Raw genomic sequence first — 25380 nt, forward strand, 5'->3', positions numbered from 1 at the left:
CAAGGCAGGGGAAAACTGGCATGAGCTTTACCAGCAAGGAAACAAGGCAAAGTTAAGGCATATGTAAATATCTATGATAAAAGGTAGGAAGCGATAAATGTCACAAAAGAAATACAAGAAAAATACTGGGAGTTCAGAGGGAAAGAGTATTTCTGGCTGCCAGCATTTAGCTCCTGGAAGTAAAGAGTGCTCATGCAACTGCTGGGAGCAAGATTATTCCAAGAACAACGTGACCGGGGTACAGAGACAGATGCTGACTGTCCAGTGAATGCTGTTGTGCAATTTCACAGCGGGAGAGAAGGGGAAGGGTTCAGATAGGAGAAGGGCGGTATTTCCAGGGAAGGTTGGAGAAAACTGATAGAGGATCTTACTATGGAAAATGGATTTGATGCTGAGCCAGACTTCCAGCCAAGATGACATTTTCATTTAATATTTTGAGATTCCTCTCTTCTCATTGTGCTTCAAAAAGAAAAACAAGAGACATAAATGAGAAAATTCATGTTATAGCTGTGATTAAGATCCTAAATATTTCCATGTATCAGAAACAGAACCAAAGTGCAAAACGGTGATCAGAACCAAGCCACACAGGTCCTGTACTCTGTATGTGGAAGCAGGAAGACACTGACGAGGGTTCAGCTCTTGTAAAACAATAGAGACTAAAAGGTCTCCATGTGTGGCTAGAGACAGGAACCAACCCTGTGGGAGACTGTTACATGGTGGCCTTCAATGAACCATTTTCCTATGTTCACACCGTTGTCTAATCCCTTCCCACATCAACTCTAGGCTTGGCCACATGACTCACTTGGCCAATGGGACATCAGTAAATGAGATACAGCAGAAGCTTAATATGTGCTTATGCACTGAAGCATGTCCTGTTGGAAGCTCTCCTCTTGAAAGCCAGTGGCTATGCTGTGAAGAAACTCAGGCAAGATACTGAATGATGAAAAGCCACCTGGAGAGAAGCCCTGGAGAATAAGAGTTCATCTTGGGCATTCCAGTGGCAGATGAGTTCCCATTCACTGGTCACAGAATCAATACTTCACTATTAACTAAATAATTATTTATTAGGCACCCACTACATGCCAAGACATTGTTCCCACTCTGAGGATTATGAGTAAATGAGACGAAGTCCAGCTCTTGTTGAGCAAATGACCAAATCCATTAAGCTCACAATTTTCACCCAACTCTTCCTTTCCTTAAAAGCCTTAAAATGGATTATTTGTGTCATCTCCTTTATCAAGTATCTCAGGCAGTATTTTAATCTCATCCAACTCTGACCATTATACCATCCAATCTGTTTCCACCTCCAAAGGGTCTCCCACCACGCTGCTGTAGTCACAGATTTATGATCTGTGCTGTCCTATTAATGCATTTTCTGGCCTTGTGGCTTAGATAATCAGGGACATCATGCATCGCTGGCATTTATCGTGTTTGCTTTAAGCTCTCGGGGCTTTCTCACATATTTTTATTTTGCAACACAATTTTGTGGGTTGAAAAATTGCAGCTCACGTTCCAAAGCTATTAGTATGACAAATATTCCTGTACGATGACCAGTGAACTCTAACAAGGCAATAGGCCAGTTCCGCCACCTCCACCCTAAGGACCCGCTCCATCCCAGCCGAGACCTAGCCTCAGGGAATCCAAGTCCAAGTCTCCTGGTGCTTGGAGATGGTTGGGGAGAAAACAGGGGGCCAGGTTTTGGAAGTGGAAAGCCGGATCTCGTATAGTTTTGTCCAGAGTTCCCTATAACATCTCCATCTAAATGGCAATTGGGAAGCCAGAGCCACTAACCAAAATGTGGTTTGAGTTGGTTTTAGGGCAGATCCAGGAATCCAGTATAAGCCAAGAATTTTGCTCACAGTCATGCTTCTCTTTTGGCGGATAATCCCTTTAATATGTAAAGTACATTGTATTTTTCAAATTGTTTTCATTTATGGAGTGAAATTAACAACTCTGAGATACAGGGAGATGAGATTATCATTCATGCCTTTAGCAGGAGAGGAAGGGAAGGCACCATGAGGTGGCTTGGCCTCATAATGCAATTAAGTGGCAGAGCCTGTCCTTCAACTCAACTCTTTTCTCCTTGTCTGGGATTCGACCTCTCTTTTTAACCAATCAAGATGAGCAAAGTGACTCTAATTGAGCAGTGTCCCTTGGACCGTCTGCTGCCCCAGCTCTCAAGGGAATTTAACCAAATACTATTGAGGAGGAGAGAGTGGTAGAAACTGAATGAAGGGACAGAGCGAGAAGCTGAATGCTAATACATTTAAGAAACTAAGTTACCTGTGAGCCCTTTCAGAAGCCTGAGAATCAAACAGTACAACTAGAAGAAAGAAGGCCCATTGACATAAAGGTCATAAAGTGAGGACAAAAGGGACAGTGACAGGACAGGAGTGACTGGGCCAACACCAGTAAATGATGAGGCCATGGTAATGGCTGCACTGTGGGGACTGGTCCCAGGCAAGGTCAAGATCAGCTGTGTCCCCAGGGTAGGGGCTGAGAGCTAAGGCAAGGAAGGAAGGAAGGAAGCAGAGGGCCCAGAGCCACAGCCTCCGAGAGAACTTCAGCAAAGGACGGGAGAACCTGGGAACTGCTTAGGAACCCTGAGAGAGGAAGGGCAGGGATTTGGGACAGGATCCAACCATTCTACCACTCGGCTCTAGGAGAAACAATACAGTTTTTTGCTATGTTTATCATTCTTTATCTCCTTATTATTGTACTGCTCCAGATGGTCTGGCCTGAGAAACTTGGGTTACACAAGTTTGATCAGGACACAGTTCCAATCGCAAAGAGGTCACAGAGTAGTGGGGAGATAACGTGAACATAACTATTTACAAAAGTGTGCAATAAATGTAATAGATTATGTGTGTATCTATCATCTATCTACCTACCTACCTACCTACCTACCTACCTATCTATGCAAGATGCTTGGGAGAGCATCAATTTTTAAGTTATTTGCTAAGTAACTTCGTTCCGCTAGAGCTGCTAAATTCCCTGTTTTACCAAACTTTTCAGTAAATCTACACCATCAACAAGTTATGTGTGGGAGTATTTGAGCAAAAAAGCAAAGGAAAAAGGCTTGTGCTCCCTTCCTGGGTAGCTGTGGAAAAGAGAGATGAATCATGAGGCCCTGAGAACTGAGATGTGAATGAGACTGATAGTTGAATAAGCGCAGAAACGTGGAGCTGGAGGTGGCCGGAAGAAATATACAGCCGCAAAGATGTCAGGGGCACCAGTGGGCTCTCCTCCATCAAGTCAAGTTCAACTGGGGGTCAAGTCAAGGTCAACTGAATCTCAAAGGAAAGACTGATGTCCAGCTGATTTGGGGGTCACATTTATTTAACCTCGTTTAGAACCTTAAACCTTCTGAGACCTATTCTTTCGGTTTCCCAAAAGTGGAGTCTAGTTTTCTTGTGTTCATGTCTCTCCCACACCTCGCACTTCTGAATTCCTTTCTCTCTGTAAAATATTTTTTTATTTAGCATAAAATTTAGAGCGGTAGCATAGTCAATAACACACGAAATTCTCTGGCTTGAATGATGTGTTTATTTTCTTTAAATACACTTAAATATGAAACAACAGACAGTAGTTTGGTAAACTCAAAACTACAAGCTGGACAGTAATCAGATAATCAGTGCTGATCATACAAATCAAAATCGGCATAAGAAAGAATCAGAATAATTCACAAGAGAGTTGCAATTAGCAAAGGACTCGAAGACTATGCGAACTGCCTCATCTGCTCTGAGTAATTAATCACATGGTACCTGTCATTCCACGATGATCAAACCTTTTTCACTCTCCATTCCTTGGTGTGCAGAGCACCTTCAGTTAGAAGACATCTGTCAGAGAGCCAGGGGATCCTCAGCTGGTGTTTAATGGAAGGTCCATCTGGATTCACCATAGTACTATGTAACGCGGATTTTTTTTCTAACACCTGGAACAGTGACAGCAACTTGGCAAAGCAGCATGCTGTTTAAAACGACAGGGATGGGGAACTGGGTGGGGATCAAGGCTGAATCAAGGATTTTCTCGATCGTGGAGCCCATGGGCGGCCCTTCTCTCCTTTGGAAAGCGGCAATGCTTTGGACATGCTGGTTTTCCATTTGCACAGGTTCTCATGTGAAAGGGGCATCTGTCCTCACAGCTGTTACAAAAGAAAATAAACATGAGAATTCAGAATCAAGGACTAAATTCCAACGAAAAACTCTGATCTGATTTGATTACGTTTTCAAAGTAAATTTTCCAGATACATATTTGCAATGTCAATATAAAATCCTGATGGTTACCCCACATGGTTTCAAAATCTATTAAAGCACAATTGCTAACTTCTAAGCGTTCTATTCATCAGTGAAGTTCTTGCTATATAAATCCAATGACATCCCCTTCCTCAAAGAAAAAAAGCAAACATATGTGGATATATACTGAGAGAGAGATTGAGCTAAAGAGTCAGCTGATCTGAAATAATAATTGTTGAAATTTCATCAACTTTAGTTTTTGCTTAAGATCCATAAGCCAACAACAGTAGGCAGGATTTTCTGGATTTTACAGTCAATCATCACTCTATATACTTATTCCGTAGTTGCCAAACCTCTGTTTTACTATCAAAAAGGGGGCTTGGCACTGAACAGTAAAATTGGCTTAATAAGGAATCCCACCAAATCTAAATGGTATTTACATTAAATGTCAATGGGCCAAATTTAGGCAAAAGTGCAAAAGTCATTCACCTGCAGGTGTCTGGGTGAAATATCTTGTGCTTCTGGCAGCAGCTCTCCAGAGTTTCTCTGCACTCAATGCAACTGCAGTTTTCTGGGTGCTGGATGAGATCTCTGGGACATGGCGTTTTACAGACACACTCACAACGATCTTCATCAAACTTCATGTGTGGACCGCAGAGAGCCAGCTCCTGGAGATGAGCGTGATCTAAACGGAAAAAGTGTTGGTCAAAAAATACACCTCACACCTTCCAGGCTACGGGTAGAAACAGTGATGTATTTCCCCACCGCAGATCATAATACTAATATAAAGGATACAGCAGTGACAATGAACTTTGATTCCACAGACATCTGTCGGAAAACGTGATCAGCTGAGAGAGGAGGGTCTGAGAGGTCTTTGACACACTTAGCTGACCGATATTTCTTCTAGAAAATATACAAAACAACTGGATAACTACTACCCCATGTCCAATTCTGATCATCGAGTTGAAATTCATTGCAAAAAACAGAGGAGACAGAAACTTTGGAAGAACTTGACAATGTCACCTTAGCATTCTTGAAAGGCTCGGAGGAAAGTTAAGTGTTGAGTTTCTTCCCCAAACCTGCTTCTCTCCCAGTGTGCCTCACTTAGTGAATGGTACCATCACTCTTGACTCACCCGCCATGTTGAATCTAATTACCATGTCCACCCAGTTCCGCCTCCCTGAATTTATTCTTTTGTATCATCACTGCCACTGCCTCAATTAAGTCAGTACCTTGTACTTTTTGTGCAGATGGCACTCATTCACTTCAACACAAGTTTTATCCTTTCAATCCATTCTCCACAATATCAAATGCAAATCTAATCATGTCACTCTACTGCTTTATTTTTTTTAATTTATTTATTTTTGGCTGTGTTGGGTCTTTCGTTGCTGCACGCGGGCTTTCTCTAGTTGCTGTGAGTGGGGGCTACTCTTCGTTGTGGTGGGCGGGCTTCTCATTGTGGTGGCTTCTCTTGCTGCGGAGCACGGGCTCTAGGCATGAGGGCTCAGTAGTTGTGGCTCGTGGGCTCTAAAGCGCAGGCTCAGTAGTTGTGGCGCACGGGCTTAGTTGCTCCGCGTCATGTAGGATCTTCCCGGACCAGGAATCAAACCCGTGTCCCCTGCATTGGCAGGCGGATTCTCAAGCACTGCGCCACCAGGGAAGTCCCTGCTCTACTGCTTTAACTACCTTAAAAGGTTCTCTCTTCCCCAATAAGAGTCAATTTCCCCACCAAGACATAAGAGACCCTCCATGAGCTGGACCCTATTAACCTCCCAGACTCATCTTCTGTCTCTCTCTCACGTATCCTATGTTCCTCTATACCAAATTATAGTACTTTCAGTTCTCGTGATATGTCAGGGTCTCTCAACCCCATGCTTTTCGCCTTGTCGTTCCCTTTGCTAGTCATCCTTTCCCCCGATACCTTTCCCAACTTCAAATTTAGTTAAGTGCCCTACCCTGTGCATATTTCCATTCTGTCCTTTCTGGTACTGCTTACATTTGTCTGTTTATTTCTCTGTTTCCTCTATTAATGAAAAACTCCTAAAGGTTATAGGGATCAGGTCTCATCGTTCTGGCATAAAATAGGCACTTGAAAAACATTTGCTGAGTTTATCTGTTGTAATAAAAGGGTCCTGAAGCAGGCCGATATATGGAGATTCTGAAGAATCCCATCTAGCATTCCAAGACATTGGGTTAAGGCATATGGTCTTGCCAATATCTGGCCCTTAATGATATATCAAAATGGCAGTCTCATGTCATCCAATCTCACAGTCTTAACTGCTCTGTGACTGATGATCTTTGAGGGCTCCTGTGGAATGCGTATTGAAAGGCTAGATCTGAGGATCCTCCATTCTGAATTGTGTGAAGAGGAAGAGGGTAAGCTTTGTAAGCCATATGCAGATGCCAGATGTCACTTTGGGGCAAGACGAGACTAGACAGAAGCGCCTAAAAGATTTGCATGGATCACTAGGTGGCAGTAGAGATTCACTTAGAACACTTCAGGCTGTCCCAACTCCATTCTTAGAGCCGTGGTTTAGGGAAACACAGTCTACCGGGTATTTGCTGAACTTCAGCAAGGTAGCTGGCAGTGGCTGACCTCGATCCTTATAGATAAGTTGAAAGTGACAGAGAATGGACGTAGGAGAGCTGAGTGAAGCGGTAACTAGCTAAGGGTGATACCCCATGTATTGTGTATCAATTTCAATCCTAGGGAAGTTGATGATGGGGTACCGACGTGTTAGGTCCTCAGCCTTGTTCCATTTATCATTTTAAATCAATAAACTGATGGAATTTTTCCAAGTAAATTCTTGAATTTGTGGGTATCTTGAAGAATTTAAAATCCAGAATCAGGACTCCCTAATTTTTTTTCTTTTTTTGGTATTGTTACTTTTCTTGTTTGTTTTTTAAAACAGTTTAGAGCAATGGCCTGAATCTAACAAGATGAAGTTAAATTGGACTTGGATTCACTAACTCACATATGCTCATCCAGGGAAGAGAAGTTATTATAGAAAAGGCAGCTGGCTTAATAGCCACGTGTGTGGGAAGAAAAAGTATTTAGTGAACAGTAAGCTCAATATATGTCATCAGTTTGATGAAGCCACTGGAGAAGTGACCATGAACTTGGCCCATATTAACTGAGTTGCAAGAGATGAAAATGAGAAGTGATCAGAAGTGATCCAGGCTACCCCATGCCTCTCACTTCCATCATTGCCACAACTTCCTAAAAGGTCCCCTTCCTCCTTGCCTGCCCCAAGCCAACCCATCCTCTTGTACACTGTCACTCGGTTGATTTTGTTAAAATTCTAACTGGTGCTGTCACTGTCCACTTAAACCAGTTGAGTGGTTTCCTTTTGCGTTTAGCATCACGTCCAAGCTCTGGGACACGCTTTACAAGGGTCCCCTGTGAACCTCCCCAGCTTCCTCTCTCACATCTACCCAGCCCCCTCCTGTAACGTCCCCACCATGCTGACCGTCTTCCAGCAGCCTGACGCGCTGCGGTCTTTCACTTCCAGCTCTGAGCGCTCATTTTTCCCTGGCTCAGAGCACTCCTCTCTTTCTCCACTACTCTTCCCGCCCTCAACACACATGGGCGCCGGCTAAGTCCCTCCCCAGGAATTACCTTCAGCAGAAAGAAGCTGCCTCACCCAAGGTTATATCTCCTCTCTGAGGCAGCCCACATCCAGTGACGAGTCCATAGGACCCAGCCCCTTTGCCTCAATTTGAGGCGTCCCCCCACGGGCTGTCCCAGTTTCAGCTCCCCACAGGCTTGGCTAATGCGTCTCAGCAACTGCAACACGGTTCACCTTCTCCCTCTGCCCAGTCCTGCCCCCGACCCTTCACCTTTGAAAGCAGTCCTGCATGTAAACCTCCAAAGTACAAATCTCTCTCCCAGGAGCTGTGTACCAGGAAAAGCTTGATTAGAACAGCCTTTAAGTTCTATGTATACAGCTTTCCACGATAACTTCCTTTTTAAAAAAATTTTTATTGGAGAATAGTTGATTTACAATGTTGTGTTAGTTTCAGGTGTACAGCAAAGTGAATCAGTTATACATATACCTATATCTACTCTTTTTTAGATTCTTTTTCCATATAGGTCATTACAGAGTATTGAGTAGAGTTCCCTGTGCTGTACAGTAGGTCCTTATCAGTTATCTATTTTATGTATAATACTGTGTATATGCCAATCCCAATCTCCCAATTTATCCCTCCCCCCCCTTCCCCCTTGGTAACCGTAAGTTCGTTTTCTACATCTGTGACTCTATTTCTGTTTTGTAAATAAGTTCATTTGTGCCGTTTTTTGGATTCCACACAATAACTGTCTAACACATTTAAAAATGGGTCACATGGAGAAAGAATCAGATTGGTTTTACATGGTTCTATAGGGTAAAGCTGAACTAACAAGTTGATGCTCTAGAGCTGGGCTGTCCAACATGCTGGCTACGGGCCCGAATGAGCATGAAATGGCAAGTGTGAATTGAGACGTGCTCTAAGTGTAAAACACACACTGGATTTCAAAGACTCAGCACAAAGAATGAAGGGTATATCCTTGATAAATTTTATATTGCCTGCATGTTGAAATGAGAGTATTTTTTATATATTAGATTAAGTAAAACATTAACATTAATTTCATCTGTTTCTTTTAACCTTTTTAATGTGAGTACTATAAAATGTAAGTTGCATATGTGACTCTCACTGTAATTCCACTGGACAGCACTCTTCTAGACAGAGAGAGAGACAGATTCAGGTTCAATATAGTTTATTAGCAACAAGAGTGTGCCCAGCGTAACTGAGCTGCCTCAGTGGGTTTGTCAAGTTTCCCCATGACTGATGCATCTTCTAGCAGGGGATGGCTGAAGACTTGGTGGGAAGGATGTACATGGCATTCAAGATTGGCATGGGCATTTACAGAGTTACTGTATGACCCAGCAATCCCACTCCTGGGCATATATCCAGAAAAGACAAAAACTCTAATTTGCAAAGGTACATGCACCCCGATGTTAGCACTACTTACAATAGCCAAGACATGGAAGCAACCTAAATGTCCATCAACAGAGGAATGGATAAAGAAGATGTGGCACATGTATACAATGGAATACTACTCAGTCATAAAAGAGAATGAAAGAATGCCATTTGCAGCAACATGGATGGACCCAGAGATTATCATACTCAGTGAAGTAAGTCAGAGAAAGACAAATATCATGATATCACTTATATGTGGAATCTAAAAAAATCATACAAATGAACTTATTTACAAAACAGAAACAGACTCACAGACATAGAAAACAAACTTATGGTTACCAAAAGGAAAGGGGCGAGAGGATAAATTAGGAGTTTCGGATTAACATAAACACACTACTATATATAAAATAGATAAACAACAAGGACTTACTGTATAGCACAGGGAACTATATTCAATAACTTATAATGGAAAATAATCTGAAAAAGAATATATATATAAAACTGAACCACTTTGCTCTATACCTGAAACATTGTAAGTCAACTATACTTCAATTTTTAAAAAAGATCTGCATGGGCATTTAAGCTACATGAACTTTAAGATTCCCTCAAACCCTGGGCTGAGCTTTCATGAAAACACTTGGAAGCTGAGAGACTGAAGCACAGGGAGTAGCTTGTTATTTACAGTTTCTAGGACAGATTCCTTAGAGCTTAATCCTTACTAATCTTGCTTGTAGATCATAGTTGGAAACAAGCAAGGTTCAAATTGCATGATTCCTTACTATCTTTACAGTGGAATCACGTCAAGTTCTCTCAGAAGTCAATAAAAAGTGGATTCACTTTCAGCCAGATGTTCGTAATCAAAAATCAGAGCATTGTGAGTTATGTGCAGTGACGAGAGCCTAGCTCATCTGGTTCCCAACTCCCCTGAGCCCAACAGCTGTGTTTTGCTTTACTTTGCCCTCGTTTCAGAAGAATTCTTCTCTTATTCCCCATTTTTTTCAAATTATTGGCATGTTTTCCCATGACACAGTTGAAAGAAACCAACACGTCCAAAATGACCTTACATTCCTGTAGGACTTTTTATATAAATAACTTAGTAAAACGTGGTTGACTCGTGTTTCATTCTGAAGTGGCTTTCATTAAAGTTTATCATCCCCTTTCAAATTCAATGTTTTGGGATGCTCTAATCATTTGGGTCTTTAAGATTAAAAACCAGAATGATGCATTGGTAGACTTACTATATAATTATAGCACAGAGGTCTCTGGAATCTCACTGCTTCTATCACTCTTAGCCGTGTGTCTAGAAAGTTACTAGACATTTTGGTGTGTCCATTTTGTAATTGTAAAAAAAAAAAGGGATACTAATCATACATTAGGATTATTGGGAGGATTAAATGAGTTGATACATATAAAAGGCTTACAAGATCGCTTGGTCAGTAAATACTAGCTGCTATTGTTGTTATTATCATTATTACTATTATCATTTCACCACTGCTATGATTACCTTCCATGCCGGCGAGTGGATTCTCCTCCTGTAAAACACATTTACACTTGTTGCTGTCCCAGAGCATGTCAACAGGACAGAGTTTCTTGGAATGGGAACAGCTAGGAGGAGAAAACAATAAATCAGATTTTAAAGCTTTCGAGAGCAGTCATACCTTTGGAACAGTTTCTAAGAAACGTTGAATACATTTCTGAGTGGAGAACAGTGAAGATTTTTAAGGAGCTTAATTCATATTGATGAACAGCATGTTATTAGATAGTAATTCTGTAATTACAAATATTCTCTGTGGAAACGTTTGGAAACCAAACTGTAATTTTGGAAAGGTATAATCTTTTTAAGAGGATTGGTGTTAAAAACTATGTAAATTAGCTGTCAACAGAGCCTATTTACCCCAAGTGAATAGTGTTCTAACATAGCTCCTGAGCAGTATGTCTGTAACACGGAGATAAGAACATTGGCCAGGACAGCAGGAAAATCTTGAGGATAAATGTTCCTTTATTACGAGCTTTCTTTTCTACTTGGCACTCACACAGTGCGTTTACTCCTTTACTTGTGCAAGATCTAAGTATCCAACTCAATTACTCTGTATTTTTATTCAAGAGTTGTGATTTGCCCTTTGTTTCTCTGTAGTAAATTCTTTTCCCCCAAATCAATGATTCTTACCTTTGATTTCAGAACACTTGAGGGTGTCATAATTTGTCTCATAAAGAATCACAAAATACTCACAAAATGTCTAGTCAAATTAAATTTAAGTCACTTTTCATTTAAAATAATATTTCCCATTTGGTCAACTTAAGAGGAAGGCTTAAAAAACTACCAGAATCAGATGCACACCGTTGTGCCGCTCCCCAGTGACTCCAGGAGCCTACTTTCCCCCTCCTAACTTCGGGACTTAAAGATGTAAACAGCCTGAAATGGGTTTTATCTAATGCTTGTTCTGGAATGAGGGAACAGATGCCAAATCTGAGTCTGGAGTAGAGTTTTACAGCTGCATCAGACTAGGCATATTAAGAACAAACGTGCCCACAGCTTGACATGCTGAGTTCAAAACCACTGAACTTTCTGATCCTACTGCAATATACATGTAACACCTCATAAAAAATATACTTGCCAAACAGTTATTACCCGTAGATCTGGGTTAGAACCTAAAAGACAAAGAGCTTGAAGAGAGAGCGATGACTCTGTAATTAATGAACTATGCTCCACACACAGCTTTAGCCAAGGCAAGAACAAGCATAAAGAAGTGTAAGAAATGCTTACCGATCTTCTTCGGGGATCTGGACGGATCTTCTAATAATCGAGTACGGATGGCGGGGAGCTGTTGGCAAGCACTTACAACCTGTATGGTTGGCAACTTTAACAGGCACTAATTCAGGTACTGATGTCAAAGGTACTGATATCTCAAAGAGCTAGAGCAGAGAAAGAGAACTATAATACATATTTAAAAAAATAAGAATAATTTCTACAGTCCGCATTTTTGCCTTTGTCCCTTACGGTGATGACATTAGCAAAGTCGTCCATTAAGAATACACTACCAAACATAAAACAGATAGCTAGTGGGAAGCAGCCGCATAGCACAGGGAGATCAGCTCGGTGCTTTGTGACCACCTAGAGGGGTGGGATAGGGAGGGTGGGAGGAGGGAGACGCAAGAGGGAAGAGATATGGGAACATATGTATATGTATAACTGATTCACTTTGTTATAAAGCAGAAACTAACACACCACTGTAAAGCAATTATACTCCAACAAAGATGTTAAAAAAAAAGAATAGAGCTAATATGCAAACTATTATATATAGGATGGATAAACAACAAGGTCTTACTGTAGAGCACAGGGAACTATATTCAATGACCTGTAATAAACCATAATGGAAAAGAATATGAAGAAGAATATATATGTGTATAACTGAGTCGCTTTGCTGTACAACCGAAATTAACACAACATTGTAAATCAGCTATACTTCAATAAAATTAAAAAAAAAAACAGAACTAATAAGGCTAAGGGCTGGCATGAAGGAAAGAATTCTGGGCTGGGTGTCAGAAGACCAGGGCCTTAACCAACTTTATCAAGTATTTAAGTTCTGTCAAATCTCTTAAATTTTTGGTGTCCCTAGAACGCTTGTAAAATGGTAACCTTGTAAAATGTTCCCTGCTCCTGCTTTAAGTCTGAGTGTGAATTGTAAGGATTAAATGAAATTATAGCTATGAAGTTTCTTTGCAACCATGGTGAACAGATTACTGTTCAAAACTATTTACTTATCTCTTCCCATGCCATCTCCATTGGAGGAATACAGTTTTCTGTTCCTTGACTTTGGACTTGGCCATGTGACTTGCTTTGGTTGACAGGACATTAGCAGACATGACACAAGCACAGACTTGAACTGTGCGTGCATGCATTTGCTCTAGCCATGTGAAGAGCATGAGCTGGCAGGCTTGCTGGTCTAAGGGATACGAGACACAGGGACCAGACCAGGACTCAACCTGCAGCTTGCCACCAAGCCCAACTGAGTCCACTCTAAACTAAAGGAATCTCAGATATACGAATGAGAAAAAGCCATCGTTGTTTGAAGCCACTAAGTTTTAGGGTGTTTATTATGCAGCATTATATAGTAATAACTGACTGATACAAGACCATCATGCCCAAACAATGAGAGGTAACATGAATATCATTCCATGTTTCTATATGCTAGCCCCTGTTGTAAACACTTTTATATTAATTCATTTACCTTTGTAACAACATAATAGGGAGGGTTTTTTAAATTACCCCCCTCCAACTCTACAGGGGAAGAAACAGATGTACAGAGAGGTTATATAACTTGCCTAAGGCCATATAACTATTGATCGGAAGAGTGGGGATTTGAACCCAGGCAGTCTACTCTAGAGCTAGAGGGGATATTCTTAAGAATATGCCTTATTACTTTTTGCAATGAAATTGCTGTGACCAGAGGAAGCAAGATGGGATCTCCATAAGTAAAATTTACTTGCTGAGAATATCAGTTACTTTGTTTCTAGAGAGGCTCTCTGATGTATGGATGCATTTCAACTTGATTTGAATGCTCTGGCCATTCAATCAGCATTCCATGTAGTCCTTACTACGTAGAGTCTTCATTTTATCCACTTAGTTTCTAAGATGTATTTCACTGAACAGTCCATAACTTTGGGATGAGAGGTAGTTTTTCTTTAAAAGAAAAACCACTATTACAATGTTCAAATATGCATATTTGGAAAGAAAAACTGCTGTACATTTACACTTAAGCACATTCTTTAAAACTACTCATTTGTTGAGGACAGCAGTCAAAATACTCAATTATCCATTGTTAAGTGGAAGCAATCCATTAAAGTTGTGTTGAGCCTGACCTTTTTATATGTAATGGCACGTCCATGAGTCTAAGTAAGCGGGTGTTTTTAGGAGTGTTTATTTTGCATGAACTTCATCTTCTTGCGAAATTTTTCAGCTATACTCTAGGGTATAACACGGTCATGAACTAAAGTCTCTTACGTTAACGTTATGCAAGCTTTGTTTCCACTCACAGTTGATGCTTAGCCATACTTATGTCATTTTTTCCCCTGACTGTCAAACAGCAGAGGTCAGAATTTTTACAAGTTCCAAGATTCTCTAAAAGAATTTAGAAAAAGAAACTCTTCAGTTTAAGGGATATTTTAAGTAGGGGGGAAGATTAAGGATAAGTTAACCTAGTATCAAACAAATCAGGATTCCATTCTTTCCATCCAGTTAAGATAATTACCTAACATGGGTATATTCGGTGCATGGCTAATTTTATTGTGCTACCTCTTTTCACGATCATGAGGCTAGATTGTAGAGGCAAATGTGACAATTAAATGAATATACCGATATGCGTGAGGAATTTGCGACACAGAACCAAAAGGAATGTAGTTTGACTTACAGCTTTTTAATGTTTTGCTAAGTTTGTTATTACTGCTCTTCTATGCCACGTTTATTACATTTCCCAACAATATGGTAGCGACAGAATCAAAAACTTATCTACTGAGCAAAAGGAATTTTATAAGATGGAGAGGGAAGAATTATTTCTTTCATGGGAACTGGAGGATTATTTTCAAAGGTCTTTTGTGCTAGGTATTTTCCATTTGCGCCTCCGGAGACGCCATCCTCTTTCCTTCCTTCCCCACTGGGCTGTATCCCAGGATGCTGACCTCCATGGAATGCATCCATAGGCCCTCTTGCCCCCCACCCGCTTGCCGGGCTAAGGGCTGGCAGGGGCTGCCCCTCCTCCAGCCAGTCCTGCAGCCCGCTTCTCCATTTCCTCTCTCGGTTCCCATAACCGCTCCATCCTCTTGCCTCTTCAGTCTAAGGGTGGGAACAGCTCTCCCTTTCTGCCAGCTCTGGGTACTTCACCAGCCCTTTCTCCTTCCCCCACCCTTCACAGAACTCTTCTCAATCACTCCATTTGAACAACACGGAACCTAACGAATACACAAGTCAGTGTGGCTATCTTCGTTCCTTTAAACGTCTGTTCTAGTAACTTCCATATGATTTTCCGATCCTTGACATTATAGCATCAGAGAGACAGCAACTGACAAGGGTCCAGGCTTTGGAGTCACCTGGATTTGAATCCCAGCTCTGCCACAAGCTATCTCTTTGAGCCTCCATTTCCTCATCTATAAAGGAAGATGATAAGCTACCCATTTAGCTTATCTCAGGGTTCAATGAGATGACACACATAAAGCATTGAGACAGCGCTTGGCAATCAGCTGAGCTGTAGCTGTCGACACGATCAGCGTCAGGGCTCCGGGGAGGGCTGATGTCCTCATACCTGTTTGGAAACGTACGAGGTGCTGCTGTTGACACAGACGAGGCTCTCTTCATTGCAGCAGCCGCCACACCGGAACACGTTCACGCAGGGGGGCTTGAAGAACGTGTCAGTGCTTCTCCCCAGCTCGCCGGCCACCTCCACGCACGTCTCTCGAGGGCTGCACTGCGTCCTTTGCCATTCCTCATCTATAACTGCGGAGAGGCAGCTCGTTGGGCCAGTGGAACAAAGGGCCCTGACATGCCCACGTGTGCCAGGGTTACACTCAACACCGTCATTCTCACACGTGCAGCGCTTGGTGATTTCACCAGACGGGTATTTGGGGTCAGTCCTTTAACCAAGGATTGTCTGCAGAAAATTTACAACCAAAATCTGCGTTCCTTCCCATTTATACGATCCCTTCGTAGACTCTAATTCTACCTTCCGTTGGTGATGAACACCACGTTCTGGATATGACTACACTGGGTACATCTGGAGAAGCCTGCTAGTAAGGAAGTAAATAGAGGCACATAAAGCAATGACATGTAAGCATTATTTATTAAGCAATTTACAGGACACAGCTGGATGGCATTTCTGCTCCTTGAAGCCAGGTGTGGGCAGGTTTTTGCACCATTAAGAAATATGTTTCGGGAATTCCCTGGCGGTCCAGTGGTTAGGGCTCCATGCTTTCACTGCCGAGGGTGCGGGTTCAATCCCCGGTCGGGGAACTTAAGATCCCACAAGCCGTGCAGTGCAGCCAAAAAAATAAAAAATAAAATTAAAAAAAAAGAAATACCTTTCTATTGGTTGCTTAACTAACTATATACGGCAAACACATGAATGAAAAGTTAAGTGGGGGCTTCCCTGGTGGCACAGTGATGAGTCCGCCTGCCGATGCAGGGGACACGGGTTCGTGCCCCGGTCCGGGAAGATCCCACATGCCACAGAGCGGCTGGGCCCGTGAGCCACGGCCGCCGAGCCTGCACATCCGGAGCCTTGCTCTGCAACGGGAGAGGCCACAACAGTGAGATGCCCGTGTACTGCAAAAAAAAAAAAAAAAAAACTTAAGTGGAGCTAATCGTTCCTCAAGTCAGAGTGTTCTTATTTGCAAATGCCTGATACTGATGTTTCTATCAAATGATGAAATAAGCTGGTTCATTTTTTTAAAAATAAATTTATTTATTTCTGGCTGCATTGGGTCTTCATTGCTGCGTGCGGGCTTTCTCTAGTTGCGTTGAGCGGGGACTGCTCTTAGTTGCAGTGCGTGGGCCTCTCACCATGTTGGCCTCTCTTGTTGCGGAGCTCGGGCTCTAGGCACACGGGCTTCAGTAGTTGTGGCACGCGGGCTCAGTAGTTGTGGCTCACGGGCTCTAGAGCGCAGGCTCAGTAGTTGTGGCGCACAGGCTTAGCTGCTCCGCGGCACGTGGGATCCTCCCGGACCAGGGCTCAAACCCATGTCCCCTGCATTGGCAGGCGGACTCCTAACCACTGTGCCACCAGGGAAGCCCAAGCTGCTTCATTTTGATGAAAGGAGCAATATTCTGGCCATTCTAGCTAATTTGTGGGAAACAGGAAAAAGAAACAATCCTCGGGGAATCAAAAAAGATTACATACATTCTTGTAAAACATACTCGCCTTTCTCTCAAAGGTTATTTTTTTAAATTAGATTTTGATGCTATGATACTTAATGCTGCATAGCCTTTCTATGGACGTTTTTGGGAAATGATTCAATATTATGATAAAGACAATATTTAAAGACTTTCTTTTAGTTTGTCATGGAATTGTAGAGTTGATTATACACTGGGGTGGAGGGGAGTGGTGAAAACCCTTAGTGGTTGGCAGCTTCTCATCTGACCCTCCATCACGCCCACCTCCTGGTGTTCACACCCTGTATAGTCCCCTCCTCTGCTTGTGGGCTGGACCTAGTGACCCGAATGTTATGAAGAGAACACAGCAAGAGCGATGGGGTGGCACTGCCACGATTAGGTTAACAAAGACTGATTTCCATCTTGCTGGCAATCACCAACTCTCGCTGGCACTCTTTTGCCTTCTCAGCTTGCAGGCTTGGATGAAGCAAGCCATCATGTTGGAAAGGCCCACATGGCAGGGAACTGAGGGTGGCCTCTACCTAACCGCCAGTGTGAAGCTGGGACCCTCAGTCCAACAGCCTGTCTGGAACTGAATCTTGCCAACAACCTCTGAGTGAACTTGGAGGCACATTCGGCCCCAACTGAACCTTGGGATGCTGCCCGTGACCCAAGATGACACCTTGACTGCAGCCTCCAGAGAGACCCTGAAGGAGAGATACCAATTGAGGCTATGTCTGCAATTCTGACCCACCGAAACTGTGCGATAAAAAATGTTGTCTGAAGCAGCTAAGTTTTGGGGTAATGTGTTACACAGTGATAGATAAACTCTTCTCCATTTTTACCCCATCTTCAAAAATTTGTAAATGGTCTCTGCCCAGATTCTGAATTCCCATATATGTGAACGTGTTTCTACAAGAAGGGATAGAGAGAACTTCTATCTGGAGGATACAGATAAAACATTATTGTTGCAGATCTGACGCTAGTCTCTAAATTATTCTCTTAAAACATCTTTTCCACAGCCTTCTTCCTTTGCCGCCCATTAATCTCAGATTTCCTCATATGATGCTTTCTTCAATCACTGAAAACACAAAATACGTTTGGCTGGCTGAAAACCACTGCATATACTATACAATTTACCTAAACTCTGTTTTTTCATCATAAAATCTACTAGTCCAAGAAACCGCTTAAAATGCCTGATTATGAATATTTATATACAGAGTCTGAAGGATGTAAACATGGGAGATAAATTACCCAGTTAGGTACTATTTAATTCACTATTATTAATCATAAATCCTTGAAAAAACAAGTACTCAAGTTATAAAAACATTCCTTGCTTAAAATGCTATTTAAATGTTGCTTTCTATTTTCTTTTTTATAAAACTAAGTTTTCAAAGTCAGAACATTGTGTGGAACTATGACCAATGACACCGAGCAAAGGTTTCGTATCTCTACTGTCATTACTACTGCCCAGCAGGACTGTTCTTCCTCAGGGAATTACCCTGAAATCCATGAGGGAGAGTTAGAGCAAATTATAATTGGGATACCACACCGATTTAATTATTTGCTGCTTCTAACTCACTAAGTAACTTTAGATGATTCCGCCCCCCCCCCCCCACGTAACAAGAGACATTTCAGAGTTGGCAAATTCCATATTATTTATGTTTTTTAAAAATATTTTTAAAAACTTTTTATGGTTTCCTTCTTAGAAAATGTCAATTTCGACATGAATGACTTTTTAAAATCACCTCCTCTTGGTTTTATGGTAATGCTTCTCTATCTCCTTCTTCACAGAGCATCTCCAGGCTTGCCTCAGGCCTTCAAACACGTAATCTGGTTAAGGCCCTGAATCTCCAGATGAGGTCTGATCCCTTTACTTTCATGAAGTCCTTGCTCATTCACCACACAGAAACAACTAGAGCTTCAGACCTCTGGCTAAATTGGGTTCTAGGCCATGGTTCCAACCATCTCAACTCATTTAGACACAGTCATACAGACGCACACCAAGCATCCTCTTCACTCCCGGACTCTGGTGCTGCTAAGGTATCGATCCCACCTAGGCACAGCCTTCCCCGCAGCCAACAATATCGTCCTTTTACAAACGGAAGAAAATAAAGGTAACTCTACAGAGAAAGAAAAGAATAATTTTGGCTGAGCAGTCAATTTAAATTATGCAATAGCTACAATCCGATACCAGGTAATCATATGTTCATCAAATCTAAAAGGCTAAATCATCAATGCCACGGTGGTTTCTTGTGCTGTTTTGACACATCATCAAAAAAGTTAAATGCCTAATTGGAGGCCGCACAACTGTATTTGGCAAGCATGTCATTCATCATAGGACAGTACATACAGACAATAGTTTGCTTGTAAACATCCTCCAAACCTTACTACGGAAGAGTCATTCTCTTTATTTCAAATCATGTTCTTTTCTACTCCAGCGTCTGGATTCTTTTGTCTAGAGAATTTCCCCCTCCGTTATTCTCCTAGTAATACCAATATGCATTATTCCAACTCAGCTTTTAAATTCTACTTTTCATTTTTACTTTAAAAAAAATCACAGAATTTTGAAGCCATAAAAAAGCTATACCTAATCTATTGGTTTTTATCCATGTATGTACGGCCGTAGAATGCTCCTTATTAATGAATACCCAGGTTGTTTTATTTTTTAAGTAAACTCAATTATTTTTTTTTCTATTAAGAACAGGCTTTCTGGGTTCCTTTTGCCCTCACATCTCTGAGTTAAATATATTTCCATATTGGGAACTGTTATGTGGTGCTGAATTTTTGATCTCAAAATCATATTGGGTATATTTCTCTGTGGAGTAAACCCAGGAAACCAGGACTCTCCGCTAACACTGAAGCTATGAAACCAAAGACCCCCTTGTTTTTTTCTCCCAGACACGTGCCCGCCCTACTCAAACTTTTACAAGAAGTTGGCGCATTTGTTACTATCTGATAAAGAGGAAGAATTGGCCTCCGCACGCACACACCTACCTTTTAGCGTCTCAATGTCATAGAAAGTGGCCGCAAACCTGGTGGACCGATGGGATGCTGAGCGAGAGTCCGCGCTGGTGAGACTTTTGAGCTTCAGTCGGCATCTCCACAGCTTCCAGTCCTCGAAGTGGGTGATCTGCAGTAGTTCCTCCAAACCCGAAGCCGCCCTAATCTGCTGCTCAGATCGTTCTAACATTGACCCGGATGCCCGCTTAAAGCGAAACAAAACAAACAAAAAAACTGGCTTACAGGCAACTTACTCAAGTTCTAGTTTGTCTTGATAATATTCATTGCTAACACTTACAAATGTAAGTAGAGCTAAGAAGAAACTAGATTATTCAAATGGACACCAGTACCTAGGAAAAATGACATCTAGTAGTTTTCATTCACATTCTGTTCATTTATGATTGATGGAATGACTTATTCCCCCTGGGTTCTCAGAACACTTAAAGACAGTATCGTAGTGGGTTGAATGGTGGACATTTAAATGACATGTCCACGTCCTAACCCCCAGAACCTGCAAAGATGACTTTTTTTTCGGAAAAGGATCTTTGTAGATGTAATGAAGTTAAAAGGATCCTGAGATGAGGTCATCCTGGATTATCTGGGTGGACCTTAAATACAAAGATAAGCATCCTTATAAAAGACAGGCGAGGGAAGACACTGACACAGAGGAGAAGGATTTGTGAAGCCAGAGGCAGAGACTAAGGTAACGCAGCCACAAGCCAGGGGTCGCCTGAAGCCACCAGAAGCTGGAAGACTCAAGGAATGATTCTTTCCAAGAGCCGATGGAGGGAGGATGGCCCTGCTGACACCTTGATTTTGCAACTGGATTCCAGAACCGCGAGAGAATAAATTTCTGTTGTCTTCGCCATCAAGTCTGTGGTAGTTCAGTATGGCAGCCACAGGAAACTAATATAGATTTTTAAATCACACTACTTTGTGCAGGAGCCAATGACAATTGTTTTCATCTGTTATTTGGGACACTGACCCACAAAGTCTTGGGGACCCTGCCTACAGTCACACAAGAAGGAAAGATTTTAAGAACCTGATAATCTGAATTTGCTGACTTCTAACCCTCTGAACTTTTTTTTTCCTTTTTAAACCTGTTTACTATTCCAAACACATGATTTTTTTTTCTGAAAAAATACACTTCTAGAGCTTATGTTGAAAACTTCCTTCCCACACAGTTGCATGAACTGTACTGACTGATACAACCCATGGATTTATGAGGAAAAAAAAGACTTGGCTGATAAAAGATTTTCAGTATGCAGTCGAATTGTTCAAAATTAGGGACTTGGTTACATAATGATATATGCATACAATGAATACTATGTGATCGTCAAAACCAATGATGCAGATGTATACTGGACAGAAGGAATTGAGTCCTCCCTGGAATGTGCTGGAGAGACAATAATGTAGTCTGTCTATGGTTAGGGACGTGGATTTTCTCCTGCTGAGCCTGTGGTTACTGAGTTTACGTTCTGCTGTGTGGTTTGCATACGCATGCTGAGGACTTTTTGTTTTTAGAGCTGGGGTGAGGGAAGGGAGAGAGGGAAGAAACAGTGTAGCTGCAGGACGGTGCTGAGACAGGAAGGTGGAGCGAGAGGTGAATGTCAGCTGACAGGGGGAGGGGCAGAGGGGGAAAACGGAGATGCGCAAATGGGACTTCCATCTGGACACTGGGTGGTGTGATGTACATCCTCCTCCACTGCCCCTCAAAAACTTTAGTTAAAATCTGTATCATTTAGCAGTGTTTTGGGAGTGGGTTTTTTTTTTCTTCCTTTAAAATTTGTATTGGAGTATAGTTGCTTTACAGTGTTGTGCTAGTTTCTGCTGTACAGCAAAGTGAATCAGCTATACGTGTACATATATTCCCTCTTTTTTGGATTTCCTTCCTATTTAGGTCACCACAGAGCACTGAGTAGAGTTCCCTGTGCTATACAGCAGGTTCTCATGAGTCATCTATTTTATACATGGTAGTGTATGTATGTCAATCCCAATCTCCCAATTCATCCCAACCCCCTCTTTCTCTCCTTGGTATCCATACGCTTGTTCTCTACATCTGTGTCTCTATTACTGCTTTGCAAATAAGTTCATCTATATCATTTTTCTAGATTCCACATATATTGTTAATATACGATACTTGTTTTTCTCTTTCTGACTTACTTCACTCTATATGACAGTCTCCAGGTCCATCCATGTCTCTGCAAATGGCACAATTTCATTCCTTTTTATGGCTGAGTAATATTCCATTGTATACATGTACATCTTCTTTATCCATTCCTCTGTTGGGGATTTTTTTTTTAAGCTATGATGATGGATACCGAGAGTTGTCCAAAAGTGGGTGTTCAAAAGAGCAAGTGTGGTCCCAGTCATGTATGATACAGTTATATGTCTTTAAAAATTATGTGTGTGTAATGTACATTATATATACATATATATAATTAACTATGGTTAATCATATATATCAAATTAAATATATACGTAATATCTGGAGGAATATACATGAAAATATAAACAATGGTTAATTTTCTAGATCAACGGTTGTCAAACTACAGCCCCCTGGCATAATTTAGTCTGCTGCCTGCCTGTCTTTATAAATAAAGTTTTACTGGAACACAGCCATGTCCATTTACTTACATATTGTCTACAGCTGCTTTTATTCTAGAATGGGAGAGTTGAGAAGTTGCAATAGAGACTTTCATAGCAGTTTCAATCTGAAGCCACCTGTCCTTTTCTGGAACAATTCCTTAATGCTCTCCGTTGTTGTATTTTTCATTATTCCATGTATTATATTGTCTCTATTCTCTTCTTTGAAACATTTATCAGACATGTATTGGAGCCTTTTAATGACCTTACATGTGCTTTCTTATTTATCTATTTTTTCCTCTTCATGTTTTTAACGTGACAGGTAATTTAATTGGTTTCTCTTCCCAATCACCAATTCTCCAATTGTGTGAGTCTAGAGTTTAAGTTTTTAATTTCAATGACCACATTTCTAATGTCAAATATTTCTACTTTATTCTCCTTCCCGTCTGCTTTTTGTTTCATTTCTGTACGTTTTTCCTAATTTGTCATTTTTGTTTTATGAATATTAGTCCTTTATCTCTTTGAGGGTTGTAAATAGACTTAAGTATTCAAATTGTTTTATATTTTAACTTCATATATATGAGTTCTTTCCCGATTATTCATTTTATTGGCTGTCTTTCTCAGTAATCATTACCTCTACGTGCTTTGGAATTTTGTTTAGTAGTTCATCTTCATCGGGGGATTCGTTTTTTCTTTCTTCATTTAAAGGTCTGTGGGGCTTCCCTGGTGGCGCAGTGGTTGAGAGTCCGCCTGCCGATGCAGGGGACACGGGTTTGGGACGCGGGTTCGTGCCCCGGTCCAGGAGGATCCCACATGCCGCAGAGCGGCTGGGCCCGTGAGCCATGGCCGCTGAGCCTGCACGTCCGGAGCCTGTGCTCCGCAGCGGGAGAGGCCGCGGCAGTGAGAGGCCTGCGTACCACACACACACAAAAAAAGGTCTGTGGTTGCATCCCCTGACACTCAGGGCCCTGGGTCCAGAATCTTACTGAGTGCTTATGACTCAGGGGTCAGTTCAGTTCAAGCCCTGCCTCGTCCTCTGGCTCATGTTAAGCAGTTTCATAGACGACACGGCTCCAGGCAGCCAAGAGCAGTAACTGTTCCTCTTTCATGGATCTGCTGGACTGCACTCATGGAGCCCATTACCCACTGGAACTGAACTTGTGGTGGCCTCCACCTTCCAGAACAGTCCATCAGTTCTGTAGCTTCAGCTTCATGGTTTTTTTAAAATTTATTTTTCTTGAGATACAGTTGACAGCGTGGTGTAAGTTTAAGGTATACGACATGTTGATTTCTTCAGCTTCATGTTTTTGGTACCATTTCTGCAAACGTTTGCCATTTGCAGATGTTTACCATCCTGTGATAAATTTTACATTTTATCCATCATTGCTATGGACTATAAACCATCTCAAAACATGAATGTAGACGGTCATCTTGCTTGGAAGTCCAGATGTGAATGTGAATGTGTGTGTGTACATGTGTGCATGTTTTAATAAAGGTGGGAAAATCTTGAACATGTTTATGACCTGAAGGAAAGAACCAACAGAGAGGAAGAAACGGAACATATGCATGAGAAAGCAGGGACCTAGAGGGGTTGGTGTGACATAAGTTCCAGAGACAGGTGGACAGAAGATGAATGAATGAGAGGGTCTGGAAGAGGAGGCTCATAGAGATGATGCGGGTCTGTAGATCGCAGGACTGCTTGGGACCTATGATTTCTCACTTCTTTGAGAAGCTGGAATCAAGGCAATTTTCTGGGAGCAAGGGCTGGAGGAAGCTTGAAGAGCATAGACAGGGTTTGGGGAACAGGCACTGAATCTCAGGAGCGTGCCACAGCTGCTTCATCTAAGAAATCCGGGGATGAAACTGAATAACTGCCGATCTCTCCAGTGACTCAAATTCAATGATGTGCCAACAAGGCTCGTTTTTCAATAGTTTCTCTTTTCATGATTATTCATTCCCTCTTCTAATTGGACGCCACGACTACTTCATATTCAATCCACTCTGCGAAATAAAATTTTGTTACAACACTGCTTCCCCATCAAAATAATGAAAACAATCAAATGGCTTTTTATATGTTTTAAAAATTGTACTCTACTGAGAGGATTTTTATTGAGGCAAATCCATAAATACGGAATGATGAGGCTTCATAGCTCTTACAGGTTTCAATTCAATCTGAGAAATATTCTTACACTATCCAACCATGAGAGCTCAGAGGGAAAAAAACCTCTGGATTGAATTTAAGCCATTGAATGGCTCATACGACTTACCTCATCATAAAAAATGAAGTGTTTACTGAAGTACAAGTTATTTAAGCATACTTTAAGCCTCATAATTTAAAACCTAGTTTGAAATAACTGAGAAATTGCAGTTTATTTTGCTCTTACAAGTGGAGGTATTGAAAATTCGGAATAAGCAGAGACCTGACAACCAATTCATCCCGGGGTGGGCGTATGTTTACAAAGGGTCAAGAATAACTGTTTGTTTCCAAGAGGCTTTCTGCACTAGTTGATTTCTGTATAATTAACTTTATCTACTTGAGCAAGACGAACATTAAAATTAGAAAGCGTAAGTATAGGCCCCAGTACATATTTAAACCATGGATTTCAACGGTTTTAACTACCAAACGTTTGCCAAGTAAGTTGCTCCTAATTTCTTCCTATATTCTAATGGAAGTGCTAATCAAAACTAAGATAATTAGAAAGCACTCAGCAAAAGGAAGTGAGGCATGGTTACCAGATC

General features: G+C 41.5%; 1 protein-coding gene across 1 annotated transcript; it reads right to left on the reverse strand.

The window, feature by feature from the left end:
• Positions 1-3481: 3481 nt before the first annotated feature.
• On the reverse strand, positions 3482-21557 carry VEGFD (vascular endothelial growth factor D; the record flags this gene model as incomplete). The annotated part of the gene is made up of 7 exons (XM_079910324.1): positions 3482-4144; positions 4725-4920; positions 10699-10799; positions 11959-12107; positions 15491-15681; positions 20050-20260; positions 21531-21557. The coding sequence occupies 7 exons, from the start codon at positions 21555-21557 to the stop codon at positions 4018-4020; spliced, it is 1002 nt and encodes a 333-aa protein (XP_079766450.1). The 3' UTR covers positions 3482-4017.
• Between the last annotated feature and the right edge of the window lie 3823 nt (positions 21558-25380).

This window comes from Stenella coeruleoalba (genome assembly GCF_951394435.1).
Source record: "Stenella coeruleoalba genome assembly, chromosome: X".
Lineage (NCBI taxonomy): Eukaryota > Metazoa > Chordata > Mammalia > Artiodactyla > Delphinidae > Stenella > Stenella coeruleoalba.